Here is a 15,776-nt window from a genome sequence, read left to right as displayed (position 1 = left end):
ATCTGGCTCACTCGACTCTTGGCAGCCTGTCATCTGTGCGGCGCTTGCCCTTTGGGGTGCGGCTCTTCTGCTGGGGAGGCTTTTTGTTGTCCCCCTGCTGCCGCCCTTGGTCAGGCTGTTCCTGCAGTTATTTCTGGGGCCAGCCGTGCTGCTGCAGCTCTGCCTTTGTGCTTTCTGACTCGTCGCCGGCATCGCCCCAGGCTGGTGCTGCGCAGCACGGCCCAGGATCTCGGAAGCCAGGTGCTGGTGCTGGCTCTGCTCAGCTGCACACACCTCTCCTGCCAGCCCCGGCCTCGCCTCGGCTACGCGGAGTCGGGAGGGGCTGCTTTAGTTCCTAGCGCTTGCTTTGCCTCCCTGAATGCCTTTGCTCCGTGAGGCAAGAGAGACTCCTCAGCCCCTTCACCTGTATGTGTTTTGTTCCTGTCGTCTGCCTTTACAGTGGGCTCTACTCCCTTCAGATGCTTCCCTGCGCCGTCCCGAGGTTGTCTAGCACAAGCAGGCAAAGCCTTGCCAAGAGTACAGCTGCTAACCACACCTGCTGGGCTCTCGCTGCAGGTTCAGGTCTGCTCTGTGCTGTCGTTTCCATCTGGGCCCCTCGCCTTTCTAGTGCAGGGCTTCCACGTGCGGCTTAGGTTGGGTGAGGTTCTCCCAGCTGCAGAGGGAAAGAGGCTGTGCAGTTGCTAGCTGGATGTGCTGGTGCCCGTTGAGCTGCAGCACGGCTCCTGTGCTGGGGAGGAGGGCAGCGTGGCTGAGCCCCTGCCCCTGGATGTGGTCAGTGCTTTGCATCCCTCCTGAGGAGCTCAGGCAGACAGCTGAGACCTCCCTGTGCTCCGAGAAAGCCTTTCTGGGGGCAGAGCTAAGCTCTCCTGACGACTCTTGTGGTGACTGCTGTGTGAGGTCGCAAGGCAAGGATTTGGCAGCAAAACACAGCACTGGACGTGTCACACTGGCTTTTAAACTGGTGCAGCTGGGAACGGGCCGAACTGCTAACGTTCGTGGAGCTGATCTGTCAGTCAGGTTTTGATTGGGTGCCTCCAGACGCAGCCTCCGTGCATCTCCTACCTGAGCCTTTCAGGCTCCTAAAGCGAAGGGAAACCCTCTGCAACCGGAGGGGGGCGAGCGGTGCCTCGCCTGGACCCCCCGCCCGCAGAGCTCCTTTCCTTTCGCTCTCTGCCTATTGGAGTTGCACTCCTCGGCTGCCCTTTCAGCAGCCCCAGGCTTCTCCCTGGGGCTAAGGAAATGCTCTTATTTCAATCTAGAGAACGGAGACCAAAACATCTTCAGGTTTTGTTTTGATGGGCTCTGTGATTTGCCTTTTGCTCGTAGGAGCTATTTATGCCTGGCATCTATTTTAGGATCATCTGACTCAAGTATCCTCCCACGTTTGGTTTACTCAGAGAGTTTCTACAGAACTTTATGTTATGCCTTTGTCTCTAGAAATTCAGCTCCTCCATGCAGGCGTTGAGAGTTGCAAGATGGCAAACCTGGAGAAACTTGAGCATGCAAATCTGTTTGTTTGCTTTGCAGACACTGAATCCAAAATGGAACGAAGAGTTTTACTTCAGGGTAAGTGGCCCTTCACTTGTGTGTGTTCTGACAGTGGCTGCAGGTGACAGCTGATTTTTGTTAGCTGCAGTTTGTGTGCACAGAGAAAAGCCTGTCCTGGTGAAACTGCTCTTCTGCCCCTGGAGGGTTGCAGTGATCAGCAGAAACTGGCCTAAGCTGCGGCAGAAGGGAGCTGCCTCACAAGCTGAGATTTCAGAGATGGGTTTCAGTCAATTCATCTGACAAAAACCTTTTGGCTTCAAAATGTTTTTTAGCAGTGTGTTTGTGGGTTTAAAGCCTTAGTGCAAGGGCAGGTAAAGGATAGCTTCCAGGAGCCAAAAGAAATGTGAGGTCTCGTGGCAAACCCACTGAAGCACAGATGTAAGACAGGAAGAGGACCTGGCGTTAGCTGCCCAAACTGCCAAAGTATGCTGCTGTCCCCCTCTAGTTTCATCTTGGTCTTGCTCCATTTTGCTGAAAGGGAGAAGCAAGTTACAGCCCAGAAAAAGGGATGGTAAATGTTTGGAAGTGGTGCAGGAGGGGTTCAACCCGTGGCTGTCAAGCCCAGCAGAACCGAAGGAGAGAGGAGCAGAACAACTTTGTCCTTCAGTTGCTGGAAATGGTTTTCCAGAGGAGGAGCTGTTAATGGCACCACTGCTGTAGCTCTCACAGGAGGAGGCCAGGTACGACTTCAGGGCTTTAAACATCTAATCTGGAACAGCTGCCTGAGGAAGTATGTCCTTGTAGGCTGTCACAAATGGGGACTCCTCCTGGGCAGGGTCCCAACTCTTACCTGTGCCACAGCCCGGGGCTCTCAAGGGATCTGTTTGGCAAAGCCTCTTTGCCAGTGGCCTGGTGAGGACTGGCCCTGAGAGGGTCAGAAATTGAAACTAATTAACAGGGTTAGTTCATTAAAGCAGCAGCCACAGCAGAGCAAGGGTGACTGTACCAGGGGGCAGCATAAGCTGCCAGTTGGTGAAGGGCAGAGGAGTGTTGATGCTGTAACCTCAGCAGGAAGTCCTTGCCCGTTAAGAGAGTGTTTTACGGTGATGTACTTTCCCCACCCAGGAGAAGACAATACACAAGCAGCCACCACTCGTGTGGCTTCCCCTACAGACAGAGTTGGCAGAAACTCCGTTAGAGCAGAGCTGGTTGAGCTGGAGAGCCTGGGAGCCCTGACAGCCTGCGCAGCCCAGGGCTTGTCCCCAGCCACAGGGCCTGTCCCTCAGCCAGGCCACCCTGCCTGAGGCCGTGTCAGCTTTGGTGTGCTCAGGGCAGGCAAAGCCCCCCCGGAGCCCTTTGGGGCTGCAGCAGGTGCTGGGGTGCCATGAGAGAGAAGCAGCCCCCTTTGCTGAGGGGTGTCCTCTCCAGACTCTCCAGCACAATGGTGTGCTCCAGCTGTGCTCCTCCTCTTTGGAGCTGCTCCGGGAGAAGTGCAGTAGCTGTCCTGCATGCAGCACAGCAAGGGAGAGCTTTTCACAGGGCCTGACAGGCTATTTCTAGTCACAGCAGGGCTTAGAGCCCACGTTCCAGTGCTGCATCTGAAGTGGAAGCAGAGGCTTGCCTGAGACCTGCTGGCCTGGCTTTGGAGGGGTGTCCATGTTAGCATGGGCCCCAAGTGACACTGCCCCGCTTCCCTCCTAGGTGAACCCGACCAACCATCGCCTGCTGTTCGAAGTGTTTGACGAGAACAGACTGGTGAGTACCTCCTCTCCGTGGTGTCTGCCAGTGACAGAGCTGTCTAACAGCTGATGAAAACGCAGCACGTCTGACAGGGCTTGTCTCGTTGCTGCCCAGAGTGCCAGGCCGTGCAAAGAAAGCATAAAGGGCGTCTGTTGTGGGCACTGAGCACAGTGGTGGCACCCTGCTGCTCCTCCTTAGCAGTGTCGTGACTGGCACCCTCATCGTGCCCTTCCCTGGGCTTCCCCACTGCGAGCCAGCAAAGTCCCAGCCGTTCTGATTGCTTCCAAAGCAGCTGCTCCCTCCTCAGATAATTTGTTTCCTTCCTGCACCTTGTGCAGGCTCTTGGAAATGTGGTTACCTGAGCTGCACCTCGTACTGGAGAAACGTGAAGGTCTGTGGCCATGGCCAAACAGTGCTCTCTGGTACGTTTTGGGGCTGCTGCCTCGTGATGCCAGCATGCTGGTGCCCCTGTGTGCCCGACGCAGCAGCTCCAGAGAAGTGTGGCCCCAGCCTGCTGCGCCTCGCCGCCCTGCCTGCGGAGGTGAGGCTTCCACGGACGGCTGTGCAGTGGCACTGGCGCTGCAGACGCGCCGGGCTCGGTGTGCCACTGCAGTGGCAGGCCGGCAGGGTCACGCTGGGGTCTCCCCTGGGAAAACCCTCAGGAGAGGCCAGGGTCAGGCGTTATTGGCTGGGGGGCAGCACAGCCTCTGCTGGACTTGTCTGCTCTGGGAGGGCTGCTGTGAAGATCCTCCCACGTGAGCAAAGCCAGCAGGGAGACGCTGCTCTTCTGAAAGCAGCCTGCCCTGCCTGCCTGCCTGCCTGCCTGCCTGCCTGCCGAGCACAGAGCCCAGCAGAGCTGGCAGGGACCTGGAGCCGAGCGCTCCTGCCCTTCTTTGGGAGGCAGTGAATGGCAAATGTGCGTGTGTTTGGGATGTGCTCGGAGCGGGCCAAACCTGAGCTCTTCAGCGACACGCAATGATCGCAGTGGCCACTTGCTCCGTGCCTTTGGAACCCAGACCGCTGCTGGGCTCTTGCCAGCTCTCAAGAGCTGGGACAGGCCGTGCCGAGGCAGCCATGCTGTAGTCCTTACTGGAAAGCAGAGTGTGTGAGCAGGGCTGAGCTGTGCTGTGAGCCCGGGGGGCTGGCTGGACACGCTTGCACCGGCGGGGAGGGCAGAGGCGTCGCTCTGGCTGGCGGAGGGCAGTGGCATGCGCGGGGCATCCCTGTGTAACAGTAACTCGGTCCAAAGAGAACTGTGTGCAGTGACAGCTGAGAGGACACTTGGTGTGCTCTGAACAGATCCTGCAGGCTGTGTGTGGGGCTGGCCTCACGCTGACCACGTCAGTACTGCTTGAGGTCCTGCCGCAGGCTGCCCTTGGGCTCAGAACCTCCTTGGCAAGGCAGCACGCTGTGAGTGGGGAGCTCCTGACAGAGCACACAGAGCAGGGCTGCAGGGCAGCTGGCATTCCAGAGCCAGGAGATGCCGAGCTGTGCTCTGAAGTGCTCTGTCAGTACCTGCTTGGGCCTCACGCAACGACTCCATTTCTTTCTCCTGTGCCCGCACCGCCAGAACATTTTCTTTGTGGTGCATCCCTCCCTTTCTGTGCCCAGTGCAAACAGCCTGTGTGGTGCAAGCTGCTGTTGCAGTGCAGAGCGTGTCTCTGGGCAGTGTTTCACCTGCGAGGAGAGAGCTGTCAGCACCTCTGCTTCCACAGGGCCAGCTCCAGCACTGGTGCTGCTTGGGAGCTGTTGGTGTTTTCCTTCTTGCTGGCTCGCAGTCCGCCCGAAACAATACGGGACTGTGCTGCCTGCTGGCAGCTTCACCCTGCCAGGCTTCCACTTCTCCTGCGATTGGCCACTTTCCGTCTCGTGAAAGCAAGCTGCTTTCAGCAGGGGCTCAAGTGTCCAGAGAGGGCTCTGACCCTCCACCGCCCAGCGCTCCGCAGCGCTGAGCCTCCCGCTTTTGAGTCCCCCTGGAGCAGATGCCCGTGCAGTGAAATGAAGCTGCGCTGCCTGCGGGCCAGAGGGCTCTTGTGTGAGCTCACCTCGGTTGCGAGTATCCTCAGGCCCCTCTGCCTGGGAGCAGAGCTGAGTGAGGGAGTTTCTTTGTGCTTGTGTGCTGTCTGCGCTGCCGCGGAGGACTGGCGGCTCCCGGGGAGCGTAACCGTACTCCGTGCCGGGCAACACCGGTGACGCTGCTGGCGCTCTAACTGGAGGCTGGCCAGCACTGGGCAGAGTGCGTGCAGTGCCTGGGAGCGGTCCGTACCGAGCGCCATGCAGCACTCCTCTCCGGCTCCCCCTCCTCCTCGCTGCCCGGTAAAACGGAAACCCCCTTTGTCTTCTGCCGTCCTGCACGCCGCTGCCGCTTCTGCGTGCCATGCGTCCAGCTGCTTTCTCTGCCGCGGCTCTGGCTACGCAGAGGGACCGGGCAGGGCAGGGTAGGCTGTGCTGCGTGTGCGGGGACAGCGCGCTGGCCGCGGAGCGAGGGGTTGCGCTGAGCGGCGTTAGGAGCGCGGTTAAAACGGGGAGCGCAGGCGCGCTCCGTTCGTGCCCTGCCGCGGCAGCCCGGTTCTGCACCCAGCTCGGCTTAGCCGGGCCGGATTTATAGCGGTGCCAGGCGCTGCGCAGTCGGCGGCTGCTCTCCCGCTGGGGCCGCCCTGCGCTGATGGAAAAGGAGCAGCTGTGGCGGTGCCGTTGCAGGCTCCCGCTGGCATTACAGAGGAGAAGGAACAACAAACCCCCCCAGCGCCCACCGGCGGGGGAAGCAGGCCACGTGACTGCCGCCACCCTACCCTCTGTCACCGTGCGCAGGAGCGCGGCCGCGCTCGCCCAATCATGCCTGGAATGCTGCCTGCCACTTGGGCTATTTCTGCTATCTGTCGCTCTCAGGGCTGCGGCGCTAACAGCTTGGCAGATGGGACACTTTTCCGCGGAGTTTATGTCTCTGGTTTTTAACTTCTGGCAGTGCCTGGACTGTTGCTGTTCTCCCTCTCTCCTCTCTGTAAAACCATGGCCCATCGGCTGCGGTTTCATTTTGGTGCTGGGCGAAGCAACACGGCCCCCGAGTCGGAGGTCCTGGACCGGGAGCGAGAAGATGACTTTTTCATGGCATTCCACACTCTGCCGAGGAGGAGCAGCCCTCACGCCTTCTCCCGCCACGCCGCGGACTACGGTGGCGGCGGGGAGTTGCAAGAAGTGGGCTCCTTGAAACGGAGCACATCCATGTTTATTCCCCATCTGCTGCACAGCATCGATGCGCGGCCGACGCGGAGCTCCTCCATGCAGATCTCTCTCCAGCGCAAAGCTGCCGATGGCTGCGCGGACGAGTGCGCAAGCCCCGGCTCTCTGGAGGAGACGCTACCCTGCGAGCCCCGGGGCAGCCCCGAGCCCCAGGCTTCCCCCGAGGGCAACCAGGCGTCCTCTCCCGGTGCTCCAGAGGCCGCTCCGGAGAGCTCTGCAGGGCCGGAGCAACAGGTGAATGGCGCTGCCTGCTGCAGTCGCAGGGTGTTCTGTGCTGTTCCCTCCAACGGCCAGAGCCAGGAGGCTTCCTCAGCTGCCCAGGGAGGTGAGGCAAGGGAAGCGGCATCGGGTCTGAACATCGGTGGCGTGAGGATTCAGCACCGGGCCTCAAGTGCAGACGTGCCTCAGGTTACTCTCCTACCCTTTGGTGCCGAGGCTCAGAACAGTGCTGCCAGCCCTGAGCCGCGGCGCTGGTCCCTGCAGCATGTACCAGATGTGTCAGCAAGCTCCGGGAAGAAGTTCCTTGTTCTGCAGTTGCAGCAGCCGCAGGCGAGCGACACGGGTGCAGGAGGCGAATACAACTTTGGATTCACTGGCACCAAAGGGGACAGGCTGGTCAGGTTCCCTCGGATACGGCTGGAGCGCAGCACGTCCTACCCCGTGCAGCCGCCGGCGGAGGAGAGCGGCCCCGCGGGCGATGCGCGGAGCTCGGAGCCGCACGGAGCCGGCACTAACGCAACGGAAGTCTCGAGGAGCAACTCGGTAGAACGGATTCCTCAGGGGCAGGGATGCCTGTTCAAAATCAGACCAGACCAGAACACGAGGCAGCAGCACTTCAGGATTCTGGTCACCCGTGGTCCCGAAGAGCAAACTCGGGGTGTTGGTGCGGAGGGGCGCGGCACCCCTGCTCCCACGGCAGCCAGCGCCGCAGTAAGTACACCGCCGAGCGCGCCCCGCTAGCGCGGCACAGCCCGAGGCTTCTGGGCTGCAGGCTGCTGCAGCTCTGCCTCTGTTAGTGCTAGAAGGTTCTGCCTTTCCCCGGAGCAAGCCGCCAGCCCTCTCTATTTCTGATCCAGCGCAGCTCTGCTCTCAGTCGTGACTGCACCCAGGGTCGTATTTTGAGCTCCTGGTGTCACATGTGTCTCAGGCCAGTCTCACGTCAGCTGCAAAGACTGCTCCAAATCAGAGCTTTCAAATGGCAGGTGCAGGGCTCATGTAGTGTGGCTGGCCGAGGCCTTGCCTCCCGAGGAGCCCCTCCTGCTTTTGGAGGGCACCACAGTGTGATGTGCACACATGGGTGCCTCCACGCAGCTTGGGGCCATGTGCTGTAGTGCAGGAGCAGCTGGGGCTGGAGCAATCTCACCGTAATTCCAGCCACAGTACTGGCTTAGGTGAGGAACCAACAAGCTAGGAACCAAAGACTCTCTCAGTAATTGGGGGGGTGCCTGCTGGAGATGAGAGACATCCTGGTTTGCATGCACCACTGGTCCCAGCCCAGCGAGTGTTGGGGCGGCCTGGTGAAGCCTCTCCTTGTCTGTGCTTGATTGGCCCTGGGAGGGCAGCCTCCCCCTGGCTGTCCTTTGTTCTGATGGGAAAGGATTGATGGTTTCTGCTTGTGAGCCTCTTTGCAGAGGCCCAAGAAGGAATGAAGTGTAAGGGTTTAGATTAGTCACTTGCCTAAATTGCTGTGCTGTGCAATTCAACACTGCCTGCTTGAGTTCCTGAGCTCACTGCTGCTGTATATAGCCCAGGGACTGCTCTGCTCCAGCTGTGACAGCAGAGTCACTGGGGCAGGCTTAGGTCTCCATGGCTGGGGGCGTCTTCTCCTGCACCTCCCTTCTCCTCCCTCCTCTCCTGGCACTGTAGGGTGCCTCTGCAGCTGCCCTCAGGAAAAGCTGCTGGCACCCAGGTTAGTTCTGGACAGCCTCTTTAGCTCAGCAGCAAGCAGTGTGAGCAGCAGATTGGTGTTCCCAGGCTTTGGTTTACCAAAGCCAGGCTAAGCTCACAGCCTGTCAGGCAGCAGTTCTGCTCAGCAGTGTTGAGTCTTCTCTGCCAGCCCTGGAGTCTTTCGGCAGGAGGGTCGGGAAGGCAGAAACTTCCCTGGCTTGTTGCTTCGCTTTGTTTCTGCACTGCCGGTCTCAGATGGAAAGCAGGATGGGCAGGAAAGGTCTGCTTTGCCTTCGCTCGTTGGCATGCCTTGTCCCTTTCCAACAGCAGCTGTGCCTGGAGACCCACCACAGGCTATGGGATGCCCAGCCCAGTACAGAGGCAGCAGAGGGTTCCAGGTCTGAGTAGCTCACACAACTGTGTCCTGCTGTCTTTGCAGCGTTCCCCCTTTTCCTGCAGCATCTCCCCCCAGGTCTGCCCTTTGATCCAGCCTGCAGCAGTGATTCACAGGGCACAATCAGTGTTTCCAGAGGAGAATCAGGAGTTTGTTCCTCCGTGCTGCAGTGACCATGTGAAATCAATTTAGGCAGCTATGAGGCATGGCAGCCACTGAGGCGCTCGGGCCAGATGGCAGTGGCATGCTGGGCGCAGAGAGCTTCAGAAGGCAGGAATGCCTGGAACCGAGCACTTCTGGGGCCTGCCCTCGTCTTTGCAGGGGGCTCGGGAGCGCTGCGGGGAGCAGGGGGTGGCTGGCAAAAGGCCCTAGGAGCGTGGGGGCTGCAGGCCTTTTGGCAAGAGCATGGCCATGTTGTGGCCACTCAGGCCTTCTGCAGCAAGGTGGCACTGCCAGTCTGTCCCACGCACGTGTGCTTGCAGGGAAGGGCACAGCTGAGGTCTTGGCCGTGCTGGGCGGAGGGGAGAAGGTGCAGTGTCCTGCAGTGGCAAGGGGGACTGCTGGGCTGCAGGTCCCCACGCCTGTGTGCCTGTGATTGATGCAGGGCCTGGGCCTGGGGCTGCGTGCAGCAGCTGCTGCAGCCTTATTTATCTCGAGTGAAAGCACTCGAGCCGGCGTCTGCTGTCCTGCGCACCCCGGTGCCAGTGACCTTCCCAGGGCCTTGTGCTTCAGACAAGCCTTTTGGGGCAAGCAGGGTGTATTCCATTACAGGTCGCCGGCAATCCGCAGCGCAGCCTGAGCCCACGGCCGGGCTGGAGGCTGCATGCGGAAGCCTGGCTGCAGACCCTGCACAGGGCGCTGGGGTGCCTGCGCTGGCTGTGCGCTGGCTGTGCGCTGGCTGTGCTGGCTGTGCTGGCTGTGCTGGCTGCGCGCTGGCTGCGCGCTGGCTGAGCGCTGGCTGCGCGCTGGCTGTGCTGGCTGCGCACAGGCTGTGCTGGCTGCGCACAGGCTGTGCTGGCTGTGTGCTGGCTGCGCGCAGGCTGGGGCGGGTGACAAACGCCCACATTGTTTGTACTTCGGGGTCTGGCTTTGTGGGAAAGGCTTCCAAAACCTCCTGGCCTGGCCAACTGTTGGAGAGACCTGACAAAGGCCTCTTTGTGGGGGTGGAACGCGAGTCCCAGCAGCCTTGCAGGAGCAGTGCACGACTGGAGGCGGTGGAGGCAGGCAGCAGCTCGGGGCTCTGCAGATCCTCACTTCTCGCAGCTTGGGTTTTAGTTTCCTTTCTGGAGGAACAGCTTGAGAATAAATACTGCTGTGAAGGTGCAGGGAATCTGTTTCTGCTCCTGAGCTGCCAGCTGGGGCCTGTGCAGCCAGAAGCCAGGCTGCTTTTCTCCAAAGGGTGACTGCTCTTCCATCACCATTAGCTGGCCAAAAAAATGGGTTGGAATTTGTAGGAATGAAGTAAACCTACTCCCCCTTTGCTCCCTTCAGATGACTGCCGGAGTTTGTTTGTCCAGGTTAGTGAATGCAGGCCACAGAGACACCTTAACTGTGTCTTAGTTTGCTGCTCCTGCCCACCCCGTGGCCCCTCACCAGCCTGGCAATGCCCAGCCTCACTCATCACCTCTAGCTCCCACGCTGGGACCTTCTTGGGGGGTGAGCTGCTCTGGCTTTGAAGAGAGGTTTCATTGCTTCCCTTAGCAGTTGTGAAGCGCCTCCGGGCGTCCCAGAACTCGGGAGGATAAACAGAAGCGGTGCAACTGCACCTCCCAAGCACTGGGATGTAGCTGCGGTGCCCTTTTCAGGCGGCTGCTGCTGTGCACTGGCCCCAGCAGGCTGTCATCCCCTAGGATCCTGCACCTGCCGCTGGGTGTGGCGCAGAGCGGGGAAGGCAAAGCGCAGCAGTTTATGTGGTGGCCTTCTCCGTGTCACAGGCATCTCCGGGGGCGTTTGGAGCTGTTCCAAAGCAGGCAGAAGCCAGGTCAGGAGGCAGTGTGCCCTCTAGGCCCCTGTTTACATCTGCAGGTAGAGGTGGTGGGTTCCATCCCTCCAGCCTGCTGAGGCCAAGGACAAAGTCTGTTCTTCTCTCCCCTCTCCTCCACAAGCTGCCCTGGAGGTTGCACTGAGGGATTGGTGTTTCCCTGACTGCAACAGGCTGTGCCCAGAGAGTGCCATCCCTGTCCTGCCCCTTTGCTGAGGGATTAAGATGCCCTGCTTGTTTCCCCCTTTCTGGAGATCACTGCCCCCCTTCTTCAGGAGCCTGCAGCGCTGCCTGCAGGAGCTTGTGTCCAGAAGGGCAGGCAGCGTCTCCAGACGCTGCAGGACAGAAGCTGGCTTGGCAAGGATCAGACTCATGCTGCGTCTTTTCCTGTCCCCGTGTGAGTGGAGGGCAGGGGAGACTGCGAGTGCAGTGGATTAGCTTGCAGAGTCACGAAGCCCATGCCTCGTTTTGTCAGGCTTGGGGAGAGTTAGGGCCTGGCAGTGCTGTCCTCGCCCTGTTCCTGCCCATGCTCAGGGCTCTGAGGCTCACCAGGCTCCAGCAGTGGGTGTCTTTCACCCTGAGGGCTGAGTCTCTTGGCGTTTCTCTGCGCAGAAAGCAGGCTGCAGCTTTGAGCAGGAGCTGGAAATGGCATCACTGTTTTACTAGCAGTAGTAGAGGCCTTCTGCTGCCTGGAAAAATGCTGTGCTGTGCCCGGGTGCACAGCCCTGGGGCCTTGCTTTATAGTGGAAAGGCTGGCACAGGCCAGGGGCAGGGCTGCCCTGTGCTGCCTGGCCCTCCTGGGGAGCAGAGCCTGGGGACGGGCGTGCCCCACAGCTCCCCTCTTCTGAGAGCTGCTCTGCCTCCCACTCTGTCCTCTTTGCTCGGAGTCCAGGCTTAGCCTCGGGAGCTAATGCACCACTGCCTGCATTCACCTAAACCCTGCTGCTTTGATCGACTTTCCATCTGCTAGGGTGGCTTTGGTGGCATCTGAGGGTCAGCAGCTGTGTGCAGGAACGACAGGAGAGCCTCGGTGAAGGCAGCAGTGTCACTGTGGAGCTTCCTGTCTCCCAAAAGCATGACTAAGCAGGAAGCAAAAGACTCCCTCTTGTTCTGTCCAAACCCTCTGCTGCTCTGACCTTGTGTGTGTGTGGGAGCTGCGTGCTGCTGGAACCCAGGCCTCACCACTGCTCACACCCTTCCAGCTTGCAGGGCTGCTGACTCCCAGCCTGGGGCAGAGTGCAAGGCAGGAGGGAAATTTGTTTCTGCTTAGCTGTGCTCTGCAAATGGAGCCCCAGTGCACTGCACACTGGGCGCCAGTTCAGAGTTCCCCACTGGCTTGGCAGAAGGTTCCAGCTCCCCTTTCACCTCCCCGGGCTGGCAGCTCCAGGCTGTGCCAGCTGTGCCTGGAGATTCTCACCTTTGCTGAAGGTGAGGTTTTTGTCTTGGGTCAGGGAGGTTCAGCCATGCCTCTGTAAAGCAGCTGTCCCTTTCTCTTACTGGCTGGATCTGGTGTTCTTAACCCAGCTCTGCAGAGGCTTTGATGGCAAAGCATGACACAGAGTTGCTGTGGTGAGAAATAAGGCATCAGGAGCTGCTCCTTCGGTGCTAACTTTAGAGTGCAGCAGCTTGCTGGATACAGGCTGGCATGGAGGTCTGGGGGACAGTGTTCATCAGACAGTGGAAGTCCTTTCAAACAAGCTGTTGGAGGCTGATAACAGCCCCGGCGCGAGTTACAGGCCAGGTCCTGCCTCACCTGAGTGTCAGACAGCAGAGGGCAGTTATTTTTAAAGCAAGACCTTTCTTGCCGTTAAAGCTTTCTGCTCCCACCCACGGGTAGAGCCCTCAGCACACGGAGCCGTGCGGAGAGCACTGCGATCAAAGGGGGTACAGCAGCTGACATGGTTCTAGTGTCAGGCTTGAGGGAGGTGAGCACTGCCTCCCTGGCACGGCACCTGGGGCAGGGCCGAAGCCCTCTGCTGTCAGAGTGCCTTCTGGCAGGTACACAGGCAGCCTTCCCACCACCCAGCTGGGCTGCAGCACTCGTGGCCTTGTCAGCTGTCTCCACACACCCTGGCACTCGCCTAGTGCCACCCTGGGGAGAGGCACAGCACCATGCTGCGCTGCCCCACAGGGCAGGATCAAGCCTGCTGACTGGAAGAGAGGCAGGAGTGGTCTCCAGCACAGAGCTGGGCTCCGCGGCTGTGCTCAGTGAGGTAGCAAAGGGCTGTGGGCCAGATCTGGGAGGAGCTCCAGGCAGGGCAGGGGCGTTTGTGGCCGAGCAGAGCATGGACTTGGACTGTGGTCCCGTGGGCAGATGAATCAATGTGACAGTGACCGTAGGGATGGTGTCAGCCAGCTCTGGGGCCCAGCTGGGCTGCAGTGTGGCACCTGTAGCAGTGCACAGACCAGAAAGCTCATCTCATCATCATCATCGACTGGAATTGCCAGGAGAAATGGTAGGTGGGTTGGGTGCCGTTAGCCAAGCTGGTGCTTGCCCAGGGAGCCCCTGTGGGGCCACGGTTGGCACACAGTCATGCACACTGTGTCCTGCACAGGTTTCCCTTCTGCCCCTTTCTGACCTGTTCTGTGTTGTTGGCACCTCTGGGGCTGTCCAGCTCTGGCTAGTTCCCAGGCCAGGGTGACCAGCAACACATTCCCACAGCACAATCCCAGATGCTTTCCCACTGTAACACTTTTGGCCCCCTTGGTGTTCCCAAGGCCGGTGGACTGCTCTGGCTGTAGAGACAGGTGGGGCTGAGGCTGCTGAGACCCTGGGCAGTTCTGAGAGCAGAAGACAGGGCTGGGGGAGAGCTGTGTGCCTGGGCAGTGCTGCGTGCGCTGTGCACTGGGAGTGCTTTGGCCCCTCTGAGGCAGAGCAGTTCCTGCTCTCCTGCTGGCTCTCCACCGCCGCTCCCAGGCACAGGTGGCAGTGCCTATCCTTAGCCCTATGGAGGCAAAGCAGAGGAGTGTCTGAACGCTCGGCAGGGAAGTGTGCTTTGGAAGGCCCTGACAGGCAGCTCTGCCCGCCCGTGCTGCCTGGTTCTTGCCCTGCCCTGCCCTGCCCGCGCTCCTGCCCACGCTGCGGCTGCTCACCGTGCAGCCGAACGGAGCTCCAGCTGGCAGATGGAGCTGGAACACTCAGCAGCAGGTAGCATCTGACTGGCAGATGGGCTGGAGGGCTGGAGCAAGCCTGTCCCCTTGGTTTCGTGTGTTGGACAGCGCTTAGTGTAACGGCGGTGGGTGCCGGGGGGCTCCAGGGAGCACAGGCGCAGCACCCCGTTCCCTCTAACATCGGAGCTTTTGTCGCCCCGAGAGGTTTGGTGGCCGCCAGCAGGTCCCGTGTGGCGCCGGCACTGAGCGGCAGGCGGCAGGAGGGGAGAGCTGGCCTGGCTGGGGCGTGTGAGCACAGCCAGCAGAGGCGGCAGGCCCTGCCCTCCTTGCTGGAGCGGTGCTGGCAGCACAGACTGGGGTTTGATGGCTCTGCCAGACAAGGCAGGTGGGCACCTTCCATTGCAGAGCTGCCAGCAAAGTGGGGCAGCACCTGAAGGAATGAGGCTGTGCATCCTTTGTGAAACTGCACCAGCAGCAGGTGTAAAAGCAGTGCTCAATTCCTTTGCAACCGGGTGGGCAGGAAGGGACACTTGGCAATCGTGAGGTGAATATAACTTCCCCGAGTCTCTAGTGAGCAGCTGGGCAGCTGCTGATGCCTGACTGCGGTGGGTTAGACTTGCCCCAGAGTAAGTCACCAGCCTGGCTCAGGAGGTTGGAAGGCAAATGAAGCTGTATTTACCAGAGCAGCCTACAGCCTAGGAGTAGGAAATGCAACTGCTGTCTGCAGAAGAGACACCGACAGCTCAGAAACAACACAAGGATACCCCTGAGCTGCTCCCTGCCTCTGGGCAAACACAGGGATTTTTCCTTCCCCCCCCTGCACCTTTCCCTTCCTTTCCCCCCCTGCGCCTTTCCTTTCCCTTCCTTTCCCCCCCTGCACCTTTCCTTTCCCTTCCTTTCCCCCCCTGTGCCTTTCCTTTCCTTTCCCCCCCTGCGCCTTTCCTTTCCCTTCCTCCCCCCCTGCACCTTTCCTTTCCCTTCCTCCCCCCCTGCACCTTTCCTTTCCCTTCCTCCCCCCGCGCCTTTCCTTTCCCTTTCCGCCCCTGCACCTTTCCTTCCCCCGGGGAAGGGTCAGGAGAGAGCTCAGGGAATGGTGCAGAGCAGCAGCAGCGTTTTTGCAGCACAGCCGGTCCTGACCAGCAGGTGAACAGAGCACTGCAGGCTTAGCATCGCTTTTTCCCTTGGGCCCCATCCCCTGCTTCATTTACCTTTGCCTGTTTTCTGTCTCCTTTACCATTAGGATGCTAAGCTGAAGTGTTAGTTTAAACCCCCACGCTGGGCAAAGCAGAGGCTGCCTGGGCAGGCTCCCCTCTGGTGTGGCCCAGCAGTCTGTGCCCGTGGGACCCGCTGCTGTCTCGGCAGCAGGAGCGAGTCCTTGCGGTGTTATCACATGAAGTGTGGGCTTTAGCGCTGAGCCTAATGCTCTGCTATGGGAGCTATGTAAACTTGGCCGGGGCAGCACTATGCACTTCCTGGAATCCCGCGCACGGCCTGGCTATAAATACGCGGCAGGTTAGTCGCTGGGGCTGCTGGCTGCTGTCACGCACCCTATCTGGGGGAAACGGCCCCGTGGCTCTGCCAGCCGGGGCTGTCAGCAGTGCCAGGCACCAGCCTGCTTTCGGAGGCGTTCGTTCCAGAGGGAGCCCTCTTCTGCTTGGGCACGGCTCCGTCTGGAGGCCGAGGAGGGGTGGGGTTAGTGGGCAGGCTGGTGGAAGGGTGTGGAACTCATTTCTGGAGCCCCAAACCTTCCCACCCCTCACTGCTGCTGGCTGGAGCAGGGCAGGTTTTCACTGGGGCAGACGTGCTTGCAAGCGATGCCATCCTGTCGCCGCCGTTTGGGCGCTGGGCTCTCCTCCCCCCCTGCCAGATGGGCACGCCAGGCTGGCCTGGAAAAGAGGAAGAAAAGAGCGAGTGACCGGGGACTGACATGGGCAG

At 60.0% G+C, this 15,776-nt stretch overlaps 1 protein-coding gene across 11 annotated transcripts in view; it reads left to right on the top strand.

Annotated features, from left to right (window-relative positions):
• NEDD4L (NEDD4 like E3 ubiquitin protein ligase) overlaps positions 1–15,776 on the top strand; it is a 64,271-nt gene that overhangs the window by 24,360 nt on the left and 24,135 nt on the right. For 6 of the 11 annotated variants that reach the window (XM_064141780.1, XM_064141782.1, XM_064141783.1 and 3 more), the window contains exons 4-5: positions 1,528–1,566; positions 3,190–3,243. In XM_064141780.1, coding sequence (XP_063997850.1) covers positions 1,528–1,566; positions 3,190–3,243 — 93 coding nt within the window. Of the gene's footprint in view, positions 1–1,527; positions 1,567–3,189; positions 3,244–6,204; positions 7,399–15,776 lie in introns of those variants that run through there. The other 5 variants (XM_064141776.1, XM_064141777.1, XM_064141779.1 and 2 more) reach the window with 3 other exon arrangements.

This window comes from Pogoniulus pusillus, unplaced genomic scaffold (assembly GCF_015220805.1).
Source record: "Pogoniulus pusillus isolate bPogPus1 unplaced genomic scaffold, bPogPus1.pri scaffold_72_arrow_ctg1, whole genome shotgun sequence".
Taxonomy (NCBI): domain Eukaryota; kingdom Metazoa; phylum Chordata; class Aves; order Piciformes; family Lybiidae; genus Pogoniulus; species Pogoniulus pusillus.
The sequence above is the reverse complement of the archived record's forward strand: the minus strand, read 5'-3'. Positions and strand labels throughout refer to the sequence as shown.